Source organism: Xenopus laevis, chromosome 9_10S (genome assembly GCF_017654675.1).
Source record: "Xenopus laevis strain J_2021 chromosome 9_10S, Xenopus_laevis_v10.1, whole genome shotgun sequence".
NCBI classification, from domain to species: Eukaryota; Metazoa; Chordata; class Amphibia; order Anura; family Pipidae; genus Xenopus; species Xenopus laevis.
Genome location: NC_054388.1, coordinates 97,278,564 through 97,299,744, shown reverse-complemented (window position 1 = coordinate 97,299,744; position 21,181 = coordinate 97,278,564). Strand labels below are relative to the sequence as shown.

At 38.6% G+C, this 21,181-nt stretch overlaps 1 protein-coding gene across 1 annotated transcript; it reads right to left on the bottom strand.

Annotated features, from left to right (window-relative positions):
• Positions 1 to 284: 284 nt before the first annotated feature.
• crym.S (crystallin mu S homeolog) lies at positions 285 to 18,192 on the bottom strand. The gene is given in 8 exon segments (NM_001093823.2): positions 285 to 390; positions 2,220 to 2,304; positions 3,946 to 4,067; positions 5,154 to 5,337; positions 6,830 to 6,931; positions 9,627 to 9,689; positions 17,477 to 17,627; positions 18,005 to 18,192. Coding segments are annotated over 8 exon segments (942 nt in total). The 5' UTR covers positions 18,172 to 18,192; the 3' UTR covers positions 285 to 322.
• Between the last annotated feature and the right edge of the window lie 2,989 nt (positions 18,193 to 21,181).

Sequence of the window (21,181 nt, the reverse complement as noted above, 5' to 3'; positions counted from 1 at the left end):
GGAATTGCCTTCTCTGCACCTAAAATGGGCACACGCACAGCAGTGTTTACACATGACAACATATGTACTGAATACTATAAATGTAAATAAGCTATTATTTAGGTAAAGTAACAATTAATGAGGCAACAATAATGTAGCTGGATTTATTATGTATTTTCTAAGAATCAGTGGGTTCCGGGGAATAATAACAAGCAATACTGCATGGGATTAAGTCATAATACGTGACATGGTATTTACAGAACAAGGAAAGGTTCTGTGTAAGACATTTTTTAAACTTAATTTTCTTTTCTCGAGAAGCATTTTCACTCCAACCTAAATCAGGTCATTTATTTTCAGCCAGCCAGGAGTCATAGACGAGCTTCGCTGAAACAGTATCTTCCACAGCCATACCTGAAATGATAAGAATGAAGGTGAATCTGTTACACTACAGGCACTGTTAATGTATATATTATTACTAGGGATGCACCAAATCCACTATTTTAGATTTAGCCAAATTCCCAAATCCTTTGTGAAAGATTTGGCCCAATACAGAACCAAATCCTAATTTGCATATGCATATGCAAATTAGGGGCAGAAAAGAAAAAAGTGGAAAAAAAATGGTTTCATTTCCTTGTTATGTGATAAAAAGTCACGACATTTCCCTTCCTGCTCCTAATTCGTATATGCAAATTAGGATTCAGATTTGGTTCGGTCAGGCACAAGGATTCTGCGAATCCTGCTAAAAAAGTCGAATCCTGAACCAAATCCTGGATTCGGTGCATCCCTACTTATTACTATGAAACACCCAACTGCATTGTTAGAAGACTGCAGCACAATAATCCAGTTGTAAAATACTGTATGGTGACTATCATGCTGGAGTTCTCTCTTGTTTCTCACCAGCAGGTAACCCTGAGGTGTCAAGGAGGTTGGGGGGGGGGGGTCTCCATGACTTTGGCTTTTAGGGTCCTTCAAAAAAAAAAAGAGACTATCTAGAAGTTAGTGAGCAACATGACCTGTCTGTACATAACAGTATCTGAATGGATATTTGCTGGGTTTGTCCATCTGGTTTGTGGTCCTTGTGCCAACAATGAACTCTGATCAAAAAACTTCAGGAAGCAAAATAATCTCTTCCTGTTCTTCTAAAAAGGTGGTTAGCTGCAAATTCAGGCAATGGATGCTGATATGGCAACCAAATTTTGCCATGCATGAATACCTTTAGTAGCACATGCCAAGGTTTGAACAACGGGGATAAAAACATCCCTCTATACCTGTTCTGGCTGACAGATGGACCTCCACGAAAAAACCCTGCCCTTATTTACTGGAATATTAGTTTAGCCTGCATATTGAGTTTAGCTGGGAAGGAACTATGGATAGCAGATAAAGGCTAAGTTCTGCTAGGCAGCTGATTGGCTTCTAAGATGTAGTGTACAAGTATTGATTGGTTGTAAATCACTTGAAGATCCTGCCGGCTCCTTATACAGTGTTTGCATTCTATTTTCTGCCATAAAAGCATGGTTCTGGTTGGACACTCCAATTGAAGTAATTTCCTCCCTCAGATTGCATTTTCCAGTGATTTTGTATTTCCTGGATTTTCTCTCCTTTAAGCTGGTTTAAGTTATACAGGTATGGTACCTGTTATCCAGAATGCACGGGACCTGTGGTTTTCCAGATAATGGATGTTTCTGTAATTTGGATCTTCATACCTTAAGGGGCAGATTTATCAAGGGTCAAAGTGAAAATCAGAATTTTTAAATCCGAATTTTGAGGTAATTTTAGTGTACAGTAATTCAACTTCGACTATTTGCCATATAAATCCTGCTGAATTGCTGTTTTAGCCTATGGGGGACTTCCTAGAACCTATTTGGAGTCATTTGGTGGACTTTGAAAAATCAAAGGTTTTTTTTGGAAAATACTTTGATTCGAATTAGATCAAATACGAATAGAACGGTCGAATGCAGCCTATTCACCCAAGTCTAGTAGACTGCCCCCTAGTCTACTAGAAAATAATATAAACATTAAATAAACCCAATAGGCTGGTTTTTACTCCAATAAGGATTAATTCAATCTTAGTTTGGATCAAGTACAAGCTACTGTTTTTTTATTACGGAGAAAATTTTGGATTATTTTATTGTAATGGAGTCTTTGGGAGACAGCATTTCCGTAATTTGGAGCATTCTGGATAACGGGTCCCATACCTGTATGCAGTTTATTTTATAGTCTTACAAATATTTTGCACTTACCTACTGACTTAAAGACTGTGGTTTTATCTGTCATGGCAGGTTTCGTTCCTTTCAGTACTTCCCCGATCTCAGCAAAGATAGATGCCTAAAAAAAAAAATGGTCGCAGGGCACTTGATCAAAAAGGAGAGAATTATAAGAGATCGGGGCTTGTGGTTTTACTGTATTGCATTAGGTTATTTGTATACTCACTGTGCATGTTTAATGAAATGAAGTGGCCATTACAAACACTAGACAGAGAATCCGTGTATATTCAGCATACACATAATGACCCCAAGGCCAGTGGCAGTAATCATGAATAATTCACAGCAGAAGTGGAACTAGGAGAAGTGCTCTACATCTTAACAGACAGCAAATTATACTCTTAACTTTCCTGGCTACTTACAGAATAGGCTCATTGGTCAAGGGCTGTTATTTATGGTTCGTGCAGCTACTATGGCACATTGTAAAATATCAATATTGCATAGCTCGGCATGGACAGACACAAGAACCTTTATAGTGATATAGCTGCATGAATGTGCATGGCCATGAAGTAACCATAAACATTACACATAGCTTTTTAAAATATACAAAATGGTTTTAGTACTAGTAGTGATAAAGAGGGGGACATGGCATGCATGGCTTTCTATAGACTTATTATTTAATATAACAAATGTAATCATTTATAAAAAACTAAAATATATAATCATAAAATATAAAATATTTTTAAAAGGCACATAGAAATCATGGGCCCCATACTAATAAGTTATCAGGGACCTCTCCTGTTACTAAAAGAATTCTGTCAATTTTAAAGTAATGAAAATATCATGTAGTGTTGCCCTGCAATGGTAAAACTGACCCGTTTGCTTCGGAAACACTACTATAGTTTATTTAAACAAGCTGCTGTCTATCAATGGGGGAAATTGAAAAAAGGCTATATGGCACAGGTTAAATAGTGGATAACAGATAACACCATTATGTTCTACAGAGCTTATCTGCTGTGTAACCTGAGCCTTTTCTCCTTTGAATGGCTGCCCCCATGGATACACAGCAGCTTATTTATATAAACAATAGTAGTGTTTCTAAAGCATTTTTTGATGTTACTGTTCCTTTACTGTTACTGATTTTACTGTTACTGTTAATGTTTTTTTATATTTACTTCTGAAATTTGACATGGGGCTAGCCCAGTCCAACCAAGACTTCTCCATTAACGAACAGAAGGGGCCCAATGAAAAAAAGTCTCAGCGCACACAACCACTCCCTTAAGCCACACCTACATACCCCACCCATGATCCATCCCAAACCCCATCTGCTCTCCACAAGTCCCAGTATCTAGAGAGATGGATGCAACGAAGGCACAACTAGTCTCCTTGTCCCTACACCAGAACTAAAAGAAACCTCATGGTTGCAGAGAACTATATCTGAAGTGTGGCGGAACCTAAGCACAGTCCCATATACAGGATGATTGGGCTTTGGTGCATGGAAGAGGTGGAAGTAGGTAACTGGTAAAAATGTGAAACTGTAGAAGAGCCCATAACACATTTAGCACTTGGATTTAGGGCCCTCTAAATTAGCCATCATACTGAAGCAGGATGACCAGTGATGAGAAGGATACAGAAGGTAAGACACAAAACTAGGAGAGATTGAATTCATGATTTTTTTTTCCCAGACAAATAAAGAACGTGGCGTGTCAATGCAATTTTCCTGAGGCACGTGGGACAGTGACAAAATCTTGTAAAAAAGTTGTACCTTAGAAATCACTATATCTCCAGACTCTTTTGCAGCTGCTTCTTTAGAGTCCACATACAGCACACAACTCTCCATGAGAACATCGTCCAACTCTCTCCAATCAGGCCGGCAAGCTCCAATAGCTGTAAGACAATGCATCCGAAATTCTAACATAGATTCTTAGCACAAGTTTCCTTTAAGCCATTCATTAGAGTCATAAAAATGATATTTTTAATTAAACCATTTAGGTGAAGCCAAATCTCTTTGCTTAATTCTTAGCACTTGCTACAAAATTTCTGCTTATGCATCCATTCTAAAATGAAACCTTGGCTTTAATACCCTGATTAATTATCCCAGTATGGGCTGCTAGACACCATAAAAAGGACTGTAAAGATGTGTATGCATGCAAAGACGTTTTTCCAGTTTAGCTACTCAAGTGGCATCCCAAAATGACCTGATCTTAACATTAGGTCCATGGGACAACAATGGGATCATAATGAGGCCTATGTAAACCCTATCTCAAGGGGACCACCACAAACTGATGCTATTCTTACTGGGCAGGGTTTTCTAATCCATCCAATAGATATCTGGGCAACTTTCTTATAAATATCAGTCAGAGAGCCCGCATACTTAAAGCCTGGTCACTGGCAGTTGGACAGTACAGGGCTCCCTTGAACCGCTTCATTCTATACCTTGTACCTTATCCACAGTAATAGGTACAACAAGTCTTCTGGTGTTAGGAACAAGAAAAAAATGCTGACGCAAATATATATGATGTTTTGGCATGTCAAGTTTGTCAGCTAACCCCATGTCATTAGGGGGTGAAGATTCACTGCAGGCATTTTTGAGACCTTATTTATTTTATTATGTATAGCGAAGAACGTGTTTTTAAAAAAAAAAATCCAGGATTATTATGATCCTAATGACATGTACAAAGCTGATATCTCTGGATGAGGATCTGTATAAATGCACCTGGTCTATGACTTCAGAACTTTATATATGTCAGAGAGCTAATGCCCTTATACATCTCAGTTAAGTGACATTAGCCTTTATAATACTGTACCTAGTTAATGTCAATTCTTTAAGACAATACTGATAATACAACAGTGTTACAACAACTGTAAAATTATATCAAATTTATTTACAGGGAATTATAAAAGTTATGATATCACTTGTGTTGGATAGAATAGAAATATCTTAGTTAGTCAGTTGTCTGTTGTATCAGTTACCATTTATGTGTGCTCCAGGCTTGACCCAGTCCCCAAATAATACTGGTTGTGTTGCCATTGTGACTGTGATGATAACATCAGCTCCGGTAACTGCTTCTTGTGGCGTTGAACACACATGCACGTCTCCTGCCACTGTTTTGGCAAACTGTTCTGCTTTTTCCCTAGTGCGGCTCCAAACTCTAACCTAGACAGTTATGAGAGACAAAGAGCAACATCAGCGCTAAACAAGTCTGCAGTCCCAATATGCCCCATCCAATAAAACACTAAAGACATTTCAAACACCCACATTTGAGGTTTGGAAAACTACAAATGCAGCACGTGACCAAGGAGAATGACAGTATTAGAAATAGCATCTTTTGATCCCAGAATAATCAGAAAACACCTTATTACAGTGAAATTAGAAGGATCTGGTCTTGTATACTAAATTCATCTGTAAATGAAAGATTCAGAGACAAAACAAAGCTAGAAAATGCTAAACTGAAGCCTCATGTAACAGTAAGGATTTATTTGAGACTGGCATGTTAACATGCTACAATTACAATCTTACCCAAGACCATTGGGTGTACGAAAGATCTTTCGTCCACTTTACCAACGTTAAGAGCTGAATCATCTGATATTCAGGTAAAAACAAAAAGTACTCTTTTTTTTACCATCATCGTTTCCCTTGTCTCCCACCACGCATACGAAAGATCTTTTTTACAATAATATTGGTGCGTGTATGGCCACCTTTCGCTCTGGCCATCAAACACTAGTTCTGAGCTTGAGAGATGCTTATAGGAACACTAGTACTCCTTCCTCACTTGTATTACTGGCAGCTCTCCCACAAACTGACACATTGCTGATATCAGAAAATATATCCTGACCTGAATGGCAATAAACAACGAGTGAGCAGAAGGGATAGCTTATATACCTGCAAGGGACCATAGTGTGCTATCAATGTGATTTATTTATCACATTGGTATACTTTATTGTAGGGTACACCATAATATTTTGTGTATGATAACATAGGATTGCTACAGTGGTGGGCTATGAGGATTCTCCATGCATATATTTTTTGAATATGAGCAATTACAGAAAAGTGGTACACTTTACAACCTTGACCTGATTTACCGTGCCCTTTGCAGTGCAATAAAAAAGTTTATGCTGCTCCATGGATACCACAATACAGCAGTTTTGCCTGTTAGTCTATATGTATCTAAGGACGACACTTTCCTTTGGCACTCAACATGATGGTTAAAATTGCATTCCCATAAGAGGAACTTGCTATCATGGATGGATATGCTATGCATCACAACACCTTAACATTTCAGACATTAAATGCTAGACTTAAGCGGCAGAGCTTTAAAGCATGGGCATTTTTTTTAACATCTCGCAGTTGTAGTAACATACAGTTCCCAGCATCCTCAGCTAGGCTGATGACAGGCAACATCTGTGACACACTTTACAACAGTAACAAGGAGATGCATCTAATAGCTGCAGTGTTTGTGTGATGACTTTGAAGAATGCACCCAGTTGGCTTCACAAGGCCCATTCTTAACATTTCATTGAACCTCTGCCAGATAAACATTTTAATTGTGCCCCCCCCCCCACAGTGCAAGGCTTCTGTTTGAATGCTTCCCAAGCTGGTCAAAGTCAATGCATCAATTATCATAATCATAATCGCTGCCCTTATTTACCTCTTTGAATGAAAACTGCTGTATAAAGACTTGGTAATGACTTTGGGCTTGTGCACCAGATCCCAGAATGCATAAGATTTCAGTGTGCAGGGGCTTAAGGAGCTGGAAGAGAAACAGAAACAACAGTATAATATATTCCAAGTGTACTAACAGTTGAAGACACCAGGATAAACACCTGGCACATGACATAATGTTTATAGCATTGATATATACACGCACATATATATATATATGTGACCAGCTCCATGTTGTAGCTCCCACCCTTCCCAGCTATAGTCAGGTGATCCCACTGGTGTCTAATAAAAGGGCAGCCAAGTTTGGGAGTTTTACTTTGAAAGCAGCAAGTAAGTTGCAGGTAAAACTAGTCCTTTTTGTAAAATGTATAATGAAGCAATAGAATTCTTAATGAATCAAATGAAAATTGAGCGTAGGACTGGCCAGATATGGGATGACTTTGACGTAGTTGGCCAGCTTAAATATATTGCAATACATGGACAAACAATCCCTGTTTTGTTTAAGGATAAGGCATTTTTCAGTAGCAGTATGCACAAAATGTCTCTGTCTTAAATATATTGATAATGGGTTGAGTGCAGAGAACTCTTGTATGTGTCTATATATATATATATATATATATATATATATATAAATATACATATATATAAACTTGATAAAGGTGTAGTGTGCCTACACTGCTAAATAAACATTGCAGTTTAAAAATACTGCCTGGAGCTGCTTGATTCAATTTGCTTTCCTGATATCGTATCCCAAGGTGTGACACAGACACCTGAAATATATATATTCATATGCAATGAACCAGTGTAATCAAAAGATGGAAAGTATCTGGATGGAAAGGTATTTTAAGGTCTTTGTTGCCAGTAGGAGAGGCCACAAAGTGCCCCATCTGCGACCACCCAACCAAGAGGTGCAGTTTATGTGATCCACTGCTTCTCACACTGTACCCATAACTGTAGACAACAAAGCCAAATATTGGTACATTTTTACCTGCATTTAGCATTTGTATCTTCTTCTTTTGCTAGAGACCCATGGGGCAGAATACAAACTCAGATCAACCCAATTTGTACCACCATCCACTTCAACAAACCAAATCATCTATCTTTAGCTTTAAAATGCTAGCCATGCCCAGATGTCCAATATTTTGTTATGGCTAAACTTTAAGATACAGCATGGCTGAGGGATTGCTGCAGCAATTTTGGCACAAGCTGCAGAAAGGGGGAGGCCTGCTGATCCTTTATGAACAACAATGTCAAAGGTGATGGTGGAATAGAAATACCAGGATTCCTATATTGCAATATAAAGCTCTTAAGTTTTACTTTAATTCAGACTCAGAAGAAAAACAAAGCTTATTTAAGATATCTCTATAGATCTAATCTCAAAAGCAATTGTCCAAGAATGAATTATTGTATACTGAATTTAGATCCACATACCTCCTCTGTATTTAAAAGAAAACAGGAAAGTGAAACTGTAAGAGTTTAAATTTAAAAAATGAGTTAATCTCTTAATGGGAATACTTAGTCTGTTTCTTAGGGTTGTGCTCTGAGTCTATGGCATTTCAGTATTAATAAGGAGGTTGTGATGAAAATAGATGTGATAATTTCAGAAATGAGAGGATTTTCTGTATATTATTGCAAAGGAAAACTGAACAGTTATGACTTTGTTTCTGAACTCATGGTTCTAGGTGCAACAAAAAGGTTACAGTTTGCCTCCATTTAAACACCATTCATGATATTGTATGTTGATCTTCTGCCTTTGCACCTACTAACTGGTTCTGAAAGTACCAAAGTAACAGGTTATGGCACTAGTAGTGTAAGCAGGGACGACCTAGGGGTGCCCAAAGATATTAGGGACGGCATACAGCTCAGCCGCATTCTAAGGAGCACTGGGGACTCGCATCTCTTTTTCTCTGCTGTACTGTAATCCCCAATGCTCCAGAGCATATGTACATACTCTGGTGGGTCGCTGCCAATGGGCAGAAGCGAGGACCCTATGACCTCAGGGTGAACAAAGTAGAAATTTGGCCCTGGGTGTAAGGGAACCATATAATGTATATCAGGCAATAAGTGCAAGGCTCCCTCTGTACTCCAGAAATGCACACTCCTTTTCTGCACCAGCTGAATAGTGTGCAAATGCATGAAGTGTAAAGAGAATGGCCACAACATGCTGCCACATTAAGCTCATACCAATACAAATGTACCTTGCTCAAGGAATGAAAGGAATAAATTACACTTTGTTGGCCTATTGGCAAGTAATTTTTCTGCTTCCGCTGGAATTCAGTGAAAAACCTTGAATGCTGCGTAAATATTTGATGATTTTTCAAATTGTAACAAACAAGGAAAAGTTGTGCTCACCACTAATTTTTAAAACCATTAAGCAGGGGTGCAGTGAGGCTGTGACCACAAAATTCACATAGACAAATACAAGAGTCCTCTGCACTCAACCCATTATATTAAGTGTAGGACTAGCCATTTCGGGGATGACTTTGACATAGTTGGCCAGCTTAAATATATTGCAATATATGGACAAACAATCCCTGTTTTGTTTAAAGGGTAAGGCATTTTTTAGTAGCTTAATGCACAAAATGTCTCAATGTCCTAAATATATTGATAATGGGTTGAGTGCAGAGGACTTCTTGTATTTGTCTAGATTTTTCCAATTGTCCTCTTTGCCCACCAAAAGCCAGTCTGAATTTATATTTCTGTTTCTTTATAAAAATTATTGGAGGAAAATAAAGTTGCTTTCGGAAACACGATCAAGATGTAAATATTACATGAAGCCTCACCTTTGTTGCTATTGCTGAAACTGCAGCTGTTCTCTTATCTGTAATGACTTTTCCATCAATTACCTAAAATTCAAAAGAGCAATGCCCCATTAATGAGGAATAAAAGGTAATAATAAAACATTTTCATTCCTATCTACTGTTTTATCGATGTTTGGCCATTGTCTACAGTCCACATATATATATATATATACACCAAATAAAAATGCTATGTCACACACGTGCACTGTTCAAATTTCGCTGCAGCAATTCCAACCCAATTTAATCCCTCTAATTTGATTGGCTACTTCCCTACCAGTAATAAAATCAATAGGCTGATTTGCCCCACACAGGGCATCATTTATGCTATAAACTTTTGTGAGTTAACTGGCTTCCTCTACGCATTACTTGGAACTGTAAAAACTACCGGAAGCTTTGCAATAATGCATGGGCTTCTGGATAACTGGTTTCTGGATAATGAATCTCATACCTGTAATATATGCAATATAGGAGAGTACAAAATGAAAACAGTTGCAAGAAAACTGCTCTATAGCAGAAATTAACTGCACATTTTGTGGCAATAAACACTTTTGGGCTGTGAATTATTATAGAGCCTTTTTCTGATCTAACATCGCTTTTTAGATCTAAATGCACCCACCTTCTTGAAGGTGCATACAAGAATATTGGCTAAAACTCCTTTAATTCAAGGACAGTGATCCCATGTCCTTTTGAGGTGACAAAAGGTGTTTGTGTTTCATTGCCAATGTTAAAAAATATTTTTTTACTAAAATACTTGGCAGAATACATTGTGATTATATATTTTGTTTTTATATTGAATATAGATGCATATTTTCATCCTTTTCATTTTTAATGCCTGTTTCGCCTTTAATCTTTTCATGCTACTTTGCTGCTGCTGCTGCACATTTCTCTCTGTAAGGAAAGGATTGGAATGTATTGGTATAATCTCTACATTCTTTTATCTCCCATGGCAGTATGAAATTGGAAGGAATAAGCAGGTCAGTGGCAGAGGGATAAAACCATGAAGAGTCATACACTGACACCATTTTAGACAAGAAATATATGCACTTATGTATCTCTAGCAGATGAAATCTTGTCTGCCTGAGAAGAACTGTGTGAAATAGATACAATAATTGTGTGTGGCTTCAGTAGGATGGGGCCAGACGTTTTTAACATTCTTTCTTCTGAGACCGCCACACACAATGGATGATTTCCCTGTTTGTCAAAATCACAAAAATTGACAGGGACAGCCAGGCACTTACCAGGCACTTACCAGTTGTGAGCTTCACAAAGCTGGAATTTATGGCAGAGCTGCCATGTGAAAAAACTTATCCTAGGCCAGTATCTTTGTGGATCTCACCTCCACCGAATATCAAAATTAACACCCCCATCCCTGCACACTTTGCCCAATGCAACCAATTACTCCTGCAGCATAAAAGGACTTGTGTGGCAGGTAGAGGCAAGGCAACAGATCAAGCCTGGGGGGGGGGGGCAAAGTCAACCAGGTAGCAACCATATCCCAGGCCTATGCATAAAGAAGTATAACTTTATTTAGGGAACAACTTCACTGTTTAAAGAGGTTGTTCGCCTTTAAATTTGCAATTGGATTGTGTTTTTATTATTTCTGGGGTTTTTTTCTGTTCTGTATTTAGCTTTTTATTCAACAGCTCTCCCATTAGCAGTTTCAGAAATATGGTTGCTAGGATCCAAGGTACCTGTTGTAAAGGTATTTAACATTTCAGCTGTCAGTCACGTTATTGCCTGCCCCGCCTCTGTGCCTCAGGTCAGCGTCCTGCGTAGAACCAATTTCTAAGACCCAGACCCGACCCGTACCCGCAGCCCACAACCCCGACCCGCATATTTACCCACTTTGAACCGCTACCTGACCCACAAGCCGCCAACCACCATCAAACTGGAAGTGATGTTGATTAAACCCGGAAGGGACATCATCAAACGTGGCCGATAGTCGAGAGGGAGAGGGACAGAAGCGTGCCGTGTGATATAAGAGAGCTGTGTTGTCAGATGGGAGGGGGAGATGAGTAGAGGGAAAGCTGCAGGGAGAGAGTTTCAGCAGGAAGAGACCCAAGAAAGCCTACCCTCATTCCGCAGGGTACCCGCTTCTTTTGTGGGTAACTCGCGGGTGCCTGTGGGGACCCGACCCGCTGCAGGACTCTACCCCAGGCATAGAAGCAGTGTAGGAATTATTTTCACTTTCCATTCTGCGCTACTGGATGTAACTGCGCTCCTTGCTGTCACAGTGTACCATGGGCATCACATCCCCCATGTTGGAGAATAAATAAGATTGTGGGATGATGCAAAGCTTACCATGATAACAGTGTTCACAAAATGGCACTCTAATTCTGAAGAAATGCATGAAGCAAAACTTAAAATTTTCTGTTATTTGGTCCACTGTTGTCTATGCTATGCATGCCATCCTGTTTTATTTGATAGTGGAGTCATTTATTATTAATGTGGTGTTTATACAAATGGCCTGTAGATGTAAGAATTAAGAAGGACTGGTCTATTTTCCTTTTTGCTGAGTCTGTATAACAATATTGCTTTTTTTCTGTTGGTTTCTGAAAAAAATAATGTTTCTGATAAGTATGCTAAGTCACTGTGGGATTGGTACAGACTTCCTTTTCTTAAATTGTTATGATTCAGATCATTCTTATACTATGCAGAATCAGCATGAAGCGTTTCTTCTCAGAAGCATACTCATTTCTAGCCACTATATCAATTGTTGCTGCTGTAGGGTCTTCTGGTCATAGCTCTGCATGGGTCTGCTCTAGTTGCCTAGATCATCAAAAGTAAAGTATTTATTTAATTCTCCTTGGGTTAGTAAATATATGCCTGCCCTATTTATCAGTACAGTTTAGTTTACCGATTTATATTCCCTTAAAGGGGAACTATCGCGAATATTAAAATCAAATATAAACTTCAGCATACTGAAATAAGAAACTTTCTAAATACAATCAATTAAATTCTCTACTGTTTCTAAAATAATCACGTTTATCTTTACTATCCCTCTCTCAGCATTGTTTTCTCTTCTTTCTCTCTTCATGCAGCAGTTGGGTGTCAGTAAAGCTCCCCATAGACGCGACGATTCTTCTTGCCGAACGACCGATTTTAGGGAAGCCCGACCAATTATCGTGTGGTTAGTGGTATTCGAACGATCGTACATCTTACGATTTTTCGGCCGACATCTGTTGGGAAATTGATCGGCCAGGTCAAAAAATCTTTGTCGGTCCCAGTGCAATCTCTCTATGTTTGCAGGGCCAAGCAGGCAGCTCCCCTTTGTTTTCCTGGTAAATTGGTCTTTTTAGTTGATGGTAAATTCGTACGATCGTACGATCGTTCTGAGAAGATCGTGGTCTCACGATCAGGATCTGATCTTTTAAAAATCTCAACATCTATGGCCAGCTTAAGATCCAATATATCTTATAGGAAGGGGCTTCTTAGCAGATGTATTAGAACTCACTCAAAAAACTGATTCCAGTACAAACTAACAAAACAGCTGCCTTTTGTACAAATCCTGCATGTAGAGAGACGTGATGTCTGGTGATTTTAATAGAGTGAGCTCTAATACATCTTCTAGACAAAAGGAGCCCCCCTTTAAGATATATTGGATCTAATTGTCAATGACTATCTGTGAAAGCTTATATTAAATTTTAATTTTCGCAATAGTTCCCCTTTAAGCATACTGTGAAAAATAAGGGAGCCTACAAAATGCACAGAGCATTTATTAAACACTGAAAGGGAGCATTTATGTCCTTCAGGTTGAGTTTGTAGGAGAAGGAGCTGTCACTTGGCTTTCTTTTGTTTCTTTTGCTGACCACAGCATTTACTAATCTTGCAGTCAATAAAAAATGATGCACAAATTAGGGGATGGATAGGGGCAGGAGGAACAATACCTGTTCGCCTTCCCCCACCGACGCCTCATGAATACAGTGCTGCCAAACATAACGATGGTACAATTTTGAGTGTTTTATCGACCCCCTACAGGCTAAAAATTCCACGGGTACCAGTGCCCTTACAGAACTCAAATCCCATAAATGGTATCTCATTCCAACCCACACAGCTGCTTTAATGGCTTTAATGAAAGGAAGAGGCAGCAAAACAGGCAGATAAGATGATCTAATAGAGAACATGTATAAAAAGAGGACACTGAAAGACAGTGTGTGCATTACGTGACAGGCCAATAAAGCCTGCCAATTTGCACAACACCATTTAAGCAGTGATGTGACCTCCGGTGACTGCCGGTGACTGCAGCAAGAATTACTGTAAGAGCAGCTCGCTGATTTGACAGGAGACATGTTTGATGAATTGCTTCTCTGCCAAGACTCGGAAAACCTTCAGTATAAGCTCCTCCTGATGCTAGAAAGGGTAAACGTATACCCGAGTAATGAGTTGTATTTATTTACCATGCATCCCCCATTAAACACAAATTGGACAAAAAAAAGGAGCTGCAGTTATAGAGACTGTGGGGCAGATTTACTAAGCTCGAGTGAATTTTCGAAGGTAAAAAAGTTAGAATTTCGAAGTAATTTTTTGGATACTTTGACCATCGAATAGGATACTACGACTTCGAATTCACTTCGACTTCGATTCGAAGTAAAAATCATTTGAATATTCGACCATTCGATAATCGAAGTACAGTCTCTTTAAAAAAAACTTCGACTTCATACTTTGCCAAATTAAAGCTACCGAAGTGCAATGTTAGCCTATGGGGACCTTTGATCAAATAGAAATCCTTTGATCACTAAAAATCGTTCGAATCATTGATTCGAACTATTTAATCTTTCAAAGGAACGATTTCTATTCGATCGTTCATCGATCGAATATGCTAAAATTCCTTCAACTTTGATATTCGAAGTCGAAGGATTTTAATTCGAGGGTCGAATTTCGAGTTTTTTTAACTTTGAAATTCGACCCTTAGTAAATCTGCCCCTGTGTGTGTGTACACACTTGCTATTCCCCCCCGCACCACCTTTTGCAATGGAGGCTGTCTGGGGGGGGGGGGCATGATGCTGCCTGAGGGGTTCCAGGAGGTCAAGGAGCACAATTGCTCTCTCTGCAGTAGAACAGTTGAAGTTCTGAAGGTTTGAAAACCAGAAATTCAGCTTATAAACGTTACTAGGAGTGGTATTTTTGCTGCCCCTGGTAGCCAGTGGGGCTGTCAGAGGTGAGTTTCTCAATTCGCCTCATTGGTGCAGCTCTCCTGTTTGAAAAATTGTAGGTGACTATTGAAATCTAATTGGTTGCTATGGGCAATGTCATTGCATACCTCCCAGCTGTCCCTCTTTTGACAGCTCAACCCGCAGTCTTTCGTTTGTACTGGAAAGTTCAATTTTTCTCTGCACTGAACAGCCAGAAAAAGAAACTTAATTAGCTTTTGGTGGAGAGCCCAGAACAGCCACAGCAGAAGATAAGATACTTTTGTAACAATTTCTAGATACGCAAATAAGTAATTGTAACAATATAAGATAACAGGTCCCTTGGTAGAAGTTAGACTCACAGCTTAAAGGGCAATTCACCTTCAGCAAAAAATAAGTGGGAAAAAAACACAGAACTATGTTCAAACTTTCATAACCTGCCAAATTTTGTATAATGAATATGGTCATTAGGGGGTATGGCCACAAAAATGGGCGTGGTCAAAAAAATTCACAGAGATACGCACGCCAACTTTTTTGTCCCTCTTTTTATTTCCAAAATGTTGGAAGGTATGTCATCGGTGATGTTTGTCTCCAATGTTAATAAATGCACTACTACATAGATAGGGAGGGGTACCACTAAACTCTGCTGCTGGATTTAATTTATAGCACTAGAAAAAGTGAACAATTGATTGACAATTCAGTACTCCTCCATGTTCCATATCTATCTATCTATCTATCATCTATCTATCTGTTTATCTATCTTTCTATCTATCTATCTATCTATCTATCATCTGTCTGTATATCTGTTTATATATCATCTATATCTATCATATCTATCTACCTATCTTTTATATTTATCTATCATCTATCTATCGTCTAGCTGTCTATCTATCTATCTATCTATCTGTCTGTCTGTCTGTCTGTCTGTCTGTCTGTCTGTCTATAGACAGGGCTGGCACATTCCAGACCACACTCCACAATTGATGTAGTTAAAAAAGATTTTTATTGTGGCAAAAACATCAAAGCAAAAGCCTTACGCGATTAGTGCCTTGGGGGCACTTAATCATAGGATCTTTTTTAACTACATCATTTGTGGAGTGTGGTCTGGAATGCGCCAGCCCTTCATTATTTTTCTATTAGGGTTAGGGTTAGGCAACAAATTGCCTCCCCTAGCTGAAGGTCTGGGGCTTGAGCACCTGGACCCCCCTTTTTTTCCGGGTAAGTCAACCCCAATCATTACTGTATTCGCTACTGAACATTCTTTTTATAAGTCTATAAGTTTGACTCGTGTTCCTAAAACAAAGGAACACACATTTTGTGGCACATAATTAACAGAGAAGGAGTTAATGTAAGATAGGACATGTATCTATAGATGGTATATTTCCAAGATAGCTAGAGGCTTTAGCTTCCCTTTAAAAAATGAATTGTTTAATTGAATTCATTCACCCTCCAAAGAAAGCAATCAGGTCATGTTAGCTTTTTTACAGATAATTGTGCAAATTGCTTGCACTTTCCAACAGAAAGGTTAAAGCGCCCTCTTGTGTATTCTTCCAAAAATAAATATAAACTTACAGGTACACTTTCATTAAAAAAATGTTAATTTTTTGTAACACAGTATAAAATTAACGAGAGAAGAGAAGTTTTTGAAAAGAAAACATTTTTCTTTTCAAATGCTGGTGTTTGTGCAGGTCTCATGTGGCTCAGTCTCCTTCTTTTGTCTCACTAAGCAGCAGTTCTCTCATGCTTTATGGCTGAGACTCTGGCTACAAGGATGTACACTAGATAGTAAAGTAAATAAACCCTTTTCAAAGATAATGTTTAGCAAACTAACTGTAACACTAAACAGCAGATGAGGTTGAAAAAAGACAGATGTCCATCAAGATCAACACTCGACCCCACTGTCGAATTTCTAGATCCCATTTCAAACCCCTCTTCCCACAAGAAGACAAAGACAAACGTTTTTGTCTTTTTTTCAAAATAACAAAGGGGACCCCAGGGCCACATTTTTTATATACATATTTGGTATATTTACAATATTGTACTTAAAGAACTGGAATAAGAACTGATTTATCAAAGCTTGAAGTCTGAATCTTGCAGGATTTATTTGATTTGAGAGGAAATTTAGATTTTCCATAAATCATCATCATCATCATTTATTTATATAGCAAATCAATCAATATGAAAATGTATTACTATCAAAGCCTTTAGTTTACATTTTTCCCAAACCAGACAAAAAATAAGTGGTCTGGGAAGTCAAATTTCATATTAGCTTGTCGTGGGTAGTTTAAAAGTCTTTTTTTCTGTAAATATGCTTTCTGTAAATATTAGTAATAAATGATTGAGTCATAATCATCTGAATAAACTGATAATGAGCCAAGTTCTTTATGTATAGATTTGGATCAATCATAAATGATAATTTCAAAGCAATTAGTATTAAATCAGTCCAATGTGCTGCATTTCGGGAAAAAAAGGGACAAGAATATTCTTTTATTTATTCCCCACTTGCAAACCAGGTTAAATCAGTTTTTAGGGAGCCTCTGCCATTTTTAGCCCATTTTATGACCACAAAGTGGAGGGAGTTCAAGTATAAAGTTAAGCTAAATTGCACAAGCAGAGCCCTTATAATTAGGATCCCGCGTTTGTAATTGGTGAATGTAAATAAGATGATAATGGCACTGTCTGGCTAACCAAATCTACACTCACCGCCTTCAGTGTTCCGTTACTGGGCTCAAACAGCAGGACCGTCGCTTGGTGGGAAGGAATTTCACTGGAAGTCTTATTTTCATAAAAAGTTACTACCTTCGTAGTTAGAGCATCATCCCATTTGCTGTATGCGGGCATCACCCCGAGAAAGCTGGAGAACAAAAAAAATATATTTTTCATATATTTTTTTCTGCTTTGTTGTGGTTTGTCTCAAAGCAAATAACTTTTTTTTTTTTTTAAATGGACAGAAAATCGTCACATCGTTGTAGTTTTGATACATCTGATGTAGAGGTTACCTGTCCCTGCTCTCGTACAACTTGACAGTAATGCAGAGCAACCCTGAGCTCTTATTGGGCATAACGGACCAAGAAACAATACTGATAAATTCCAAGATGTTCTGCAGTAGCTAAAAGCTGTTGGTGTTCTAGATGCTGTCTTTTCTATGAAACACAGAATATTACTACTACAAGTGCCATGCAAAAATAGCACACAGGGCAGTAGCCCATTGTTGTAAGTTTGAGCTCTTACCCATTGTACTTAGCCACTGGAACAATGGTCCTGATGGGCTGAACAACTCCCCCTTCGCTGCCACTGGAGAAGTGAATCAGAGCTCTCTCGAGTAGTGGGATGAGAGTAGCAAAGTCTAAGTACTTCTCCACTACCTTGGCCCCAATGAAAGCCGGCTGCTCGCCCATGGTTATAAAGTTGCACAGTGCAAGTTTCAGAGTGTGCTGAGTCAAGAGATCTGCCAGCTTGTAACTTTACTCTCAGCATTTTAAACGTTTTTTTCTAGGGAACCACCTCTAACCGCCACTCCCCCCCCCCCCCGTGGACTGTCCCAGTACGGCCTGCTGGAATTTCATTTAGCATTGGGAGGAGGGGGCAATGCATGAACTGTGTCCTGTATGTGCACAGCTAACTAAGCTCAATAAAAATGCACTGCAGAGCACCTGCAGGCTTTTCACCCATAAAATCTCAGTGGGAGAACAAGCTACTATCTAAACTTAAACTAACAGTAAAAAAGCTTACAGCACCACAGTGTTTGGTTCTGTTTTATTCTATTTGGTTGTATGCATGAGAGTTCAGATCTGTTTTAGCAATCGCATGTAACCCCGGGCAAATGGCCATAACGTTAACTTACCCCACGGTGCAGATTCAGGCATCGGAGTTCATTGTCGCCATCTTCAGCCTCTTCGATAATCTTCGGAATGAGACCGGCGCTTCTGCAATTTTCGTGAGTTTCTGTGCATGTGAAGTTGTTGCAAAGCAGAAAATTGCTCTGGTCTCATTCCGAGGATTACTGAAGCAGCTGAAGATTTGGCACGTGAACTCCGATGCGTGAATCTACACCGAGGGGTAAGTAAAACGTTAGGGGCATTTGGGGCGAGGAGGGAGGCGCGTCTATGTAGGGTACGGGGGGTAGGGTTTTTTTAACTTTAGGGTTGAATTCTCCTTTAAGTTTTATGTGTTTGACACATGCTGAAATGCATGTTGAAATTGTTAAACTCACAGTAATGCACTTACAAATTCTACAAATAACGCTTGTGTATAAGGGCATTTACTGCAAAAAAGAAATATTTCTGAAGTGACATAAAGGAACAAAGCCATAAAATGCAAAGTGAGGCAGATATCGTTCCTGCATAGAATGTATGAGGAAATCTGATCCTAATTTGAACCAGATTTAGCAGTAGATAGCCATAGCAGTCAGCGTCGGATTAAATTGGGGATGTTCATGCTGGAAAAGAGGTGCTTAAGAGGTGATATGATAAATATATATAAATACAGTATATAAGGGGATCATATAATAATCTCTCTAATACTTTATTTAACAGTAGGTCACCCATTCCGATTAGAAGAAAGGAGGTTCTGCCTAAATATTCGGAAGGGGGTTTTTACAGTGAGAGCTGTGAAGATGTGGAATTCTCTCCCTGAATCAGTTGTACAGGCTGATACATAATATATCTTATGGAAAGGGGTTGGATTGCTTTTTAGCAAGTGAGAGAATACAGGGTTATGGAAGATAGGTCATAGTACAAGTTGATCCAGGGACTGGTCCGATAATCATTTTCGATTCACGAAAAAAATGTTTTCCCCCACTGGGGTAAATTGGAGAGGCTTCAAATGTTTGTTTTTTTTGCCTTCCTGGTTAAAATAGAGTTAAAAGGTTGAATTTGATGGACGTGTGTCTTTTTTCAACCTAACTTACTTTGTTACTATGTAATACTAAATTGGAAACCATTCCATCTTTCCTAATAAACTACGAAAAGCATCTTGATGCACATGAACTGTTCCACAAGAAAATTGTTAACCAATCTGGGCCAATGTTTGTGCTTTTGCCATCTCCTCATTCATGGGCCCCTTGGAACATGCGGGCCTTAGGCAAGAGCCCTATTTGCCTAACAGGTAATCCAGACCTACATTTGCACATGGGTTGTGCAAATGTAGGCATACTGTATATCATGAAGAATGGATCCCATGTTGTAAAAAGAAATAGGGATATTAAAAGTCACCAAGGCGATCCATGAACATATAAAAGCACAATACTTTTATACAGGTCATAGAACTTCTCAGTGACTCATATTCTCATTATATTTTACTACGGGGGGTACATTATTATAATTTATAGAATGTATGTAGCCCTTGTGTATTACAAGATCATAATATCAGGATCCAAAAGGAAAGCTGACAACTTCATGCCCATTTTTGAGCAAAGCATTGTTGCTTTTGTCTGATTAAAGCAGCTACACAGACCACCCTATAAATAAAGGTGATAATAATTACAATAAAATGCTTTCTCTGTTTTCAAACTAACTTTTGAACAAACCACCTCTCAGACATGGAAGTGTGTGCTCTACTCAGAAGGAAAGACTTACCTGGTCTTATTTTCTAAACCCTTAGGGGGTTATTTATTATTATTTATGATTTTTTTTCTAGTCAGGCCTTTAAAGGGGAAAAGCACCATTCTTTATAGAAAAAAAACTCAAATTTTTCCAGATTTATTAAACCCATATGGTGTTAAAAGTCCAAATAAAAAAGTACTCCATCTCAACCTGCCGAGTTCATGTAAAAGTCAATGGCAGATGTCCCACTGACAATTAGGGGAAATCCTGATCTGCGCTGGGTTTCATTTAATAATCCGAATATTTTGGGTTTTCAGGTGTCAAATCCAAAAAATCTCAGTTTTCAAGTGCAAAGTTGCAGTTTTCAGCGACAAATCTGAAAAAAAACATATAATTCGGATTTTTTCGCAATTTTATCGCCTTTTACTGCACAAGAAATTTTCATGAAAATGTATTGATAAATATGCAGATTTGGTCAGGGTGGTTTTCAGAAAATGGTGAGAAAATTTCGGGTTTGATAACCCACTTAATTTGTTGTTATGTTACTTTAACGGAACTTTTACTATTGCACCCGTTTGGCAATGGACTTGTTACCAGCATCTCAGTGTCTTCAGAGAACTTTCATCCACTCCACAATACTGCCGTATGCAGGAGGTGTGATACATTCAGGAATTTCACGTTTTTCTTGGCTAGCCTCTCATTTCTGAAAATTCACAGACAAGCATTATTTACTTTGTTTGTGGTGCATTATATACATAGGTTCAATGCATGCTTCCTGTATGTCTAAGCTGTGATTAAGCTGAGCACAATGGTAATGTAGGTATATTCACCCTGTTCTAACCTTATGCCTCTAGCACGTTAGTTT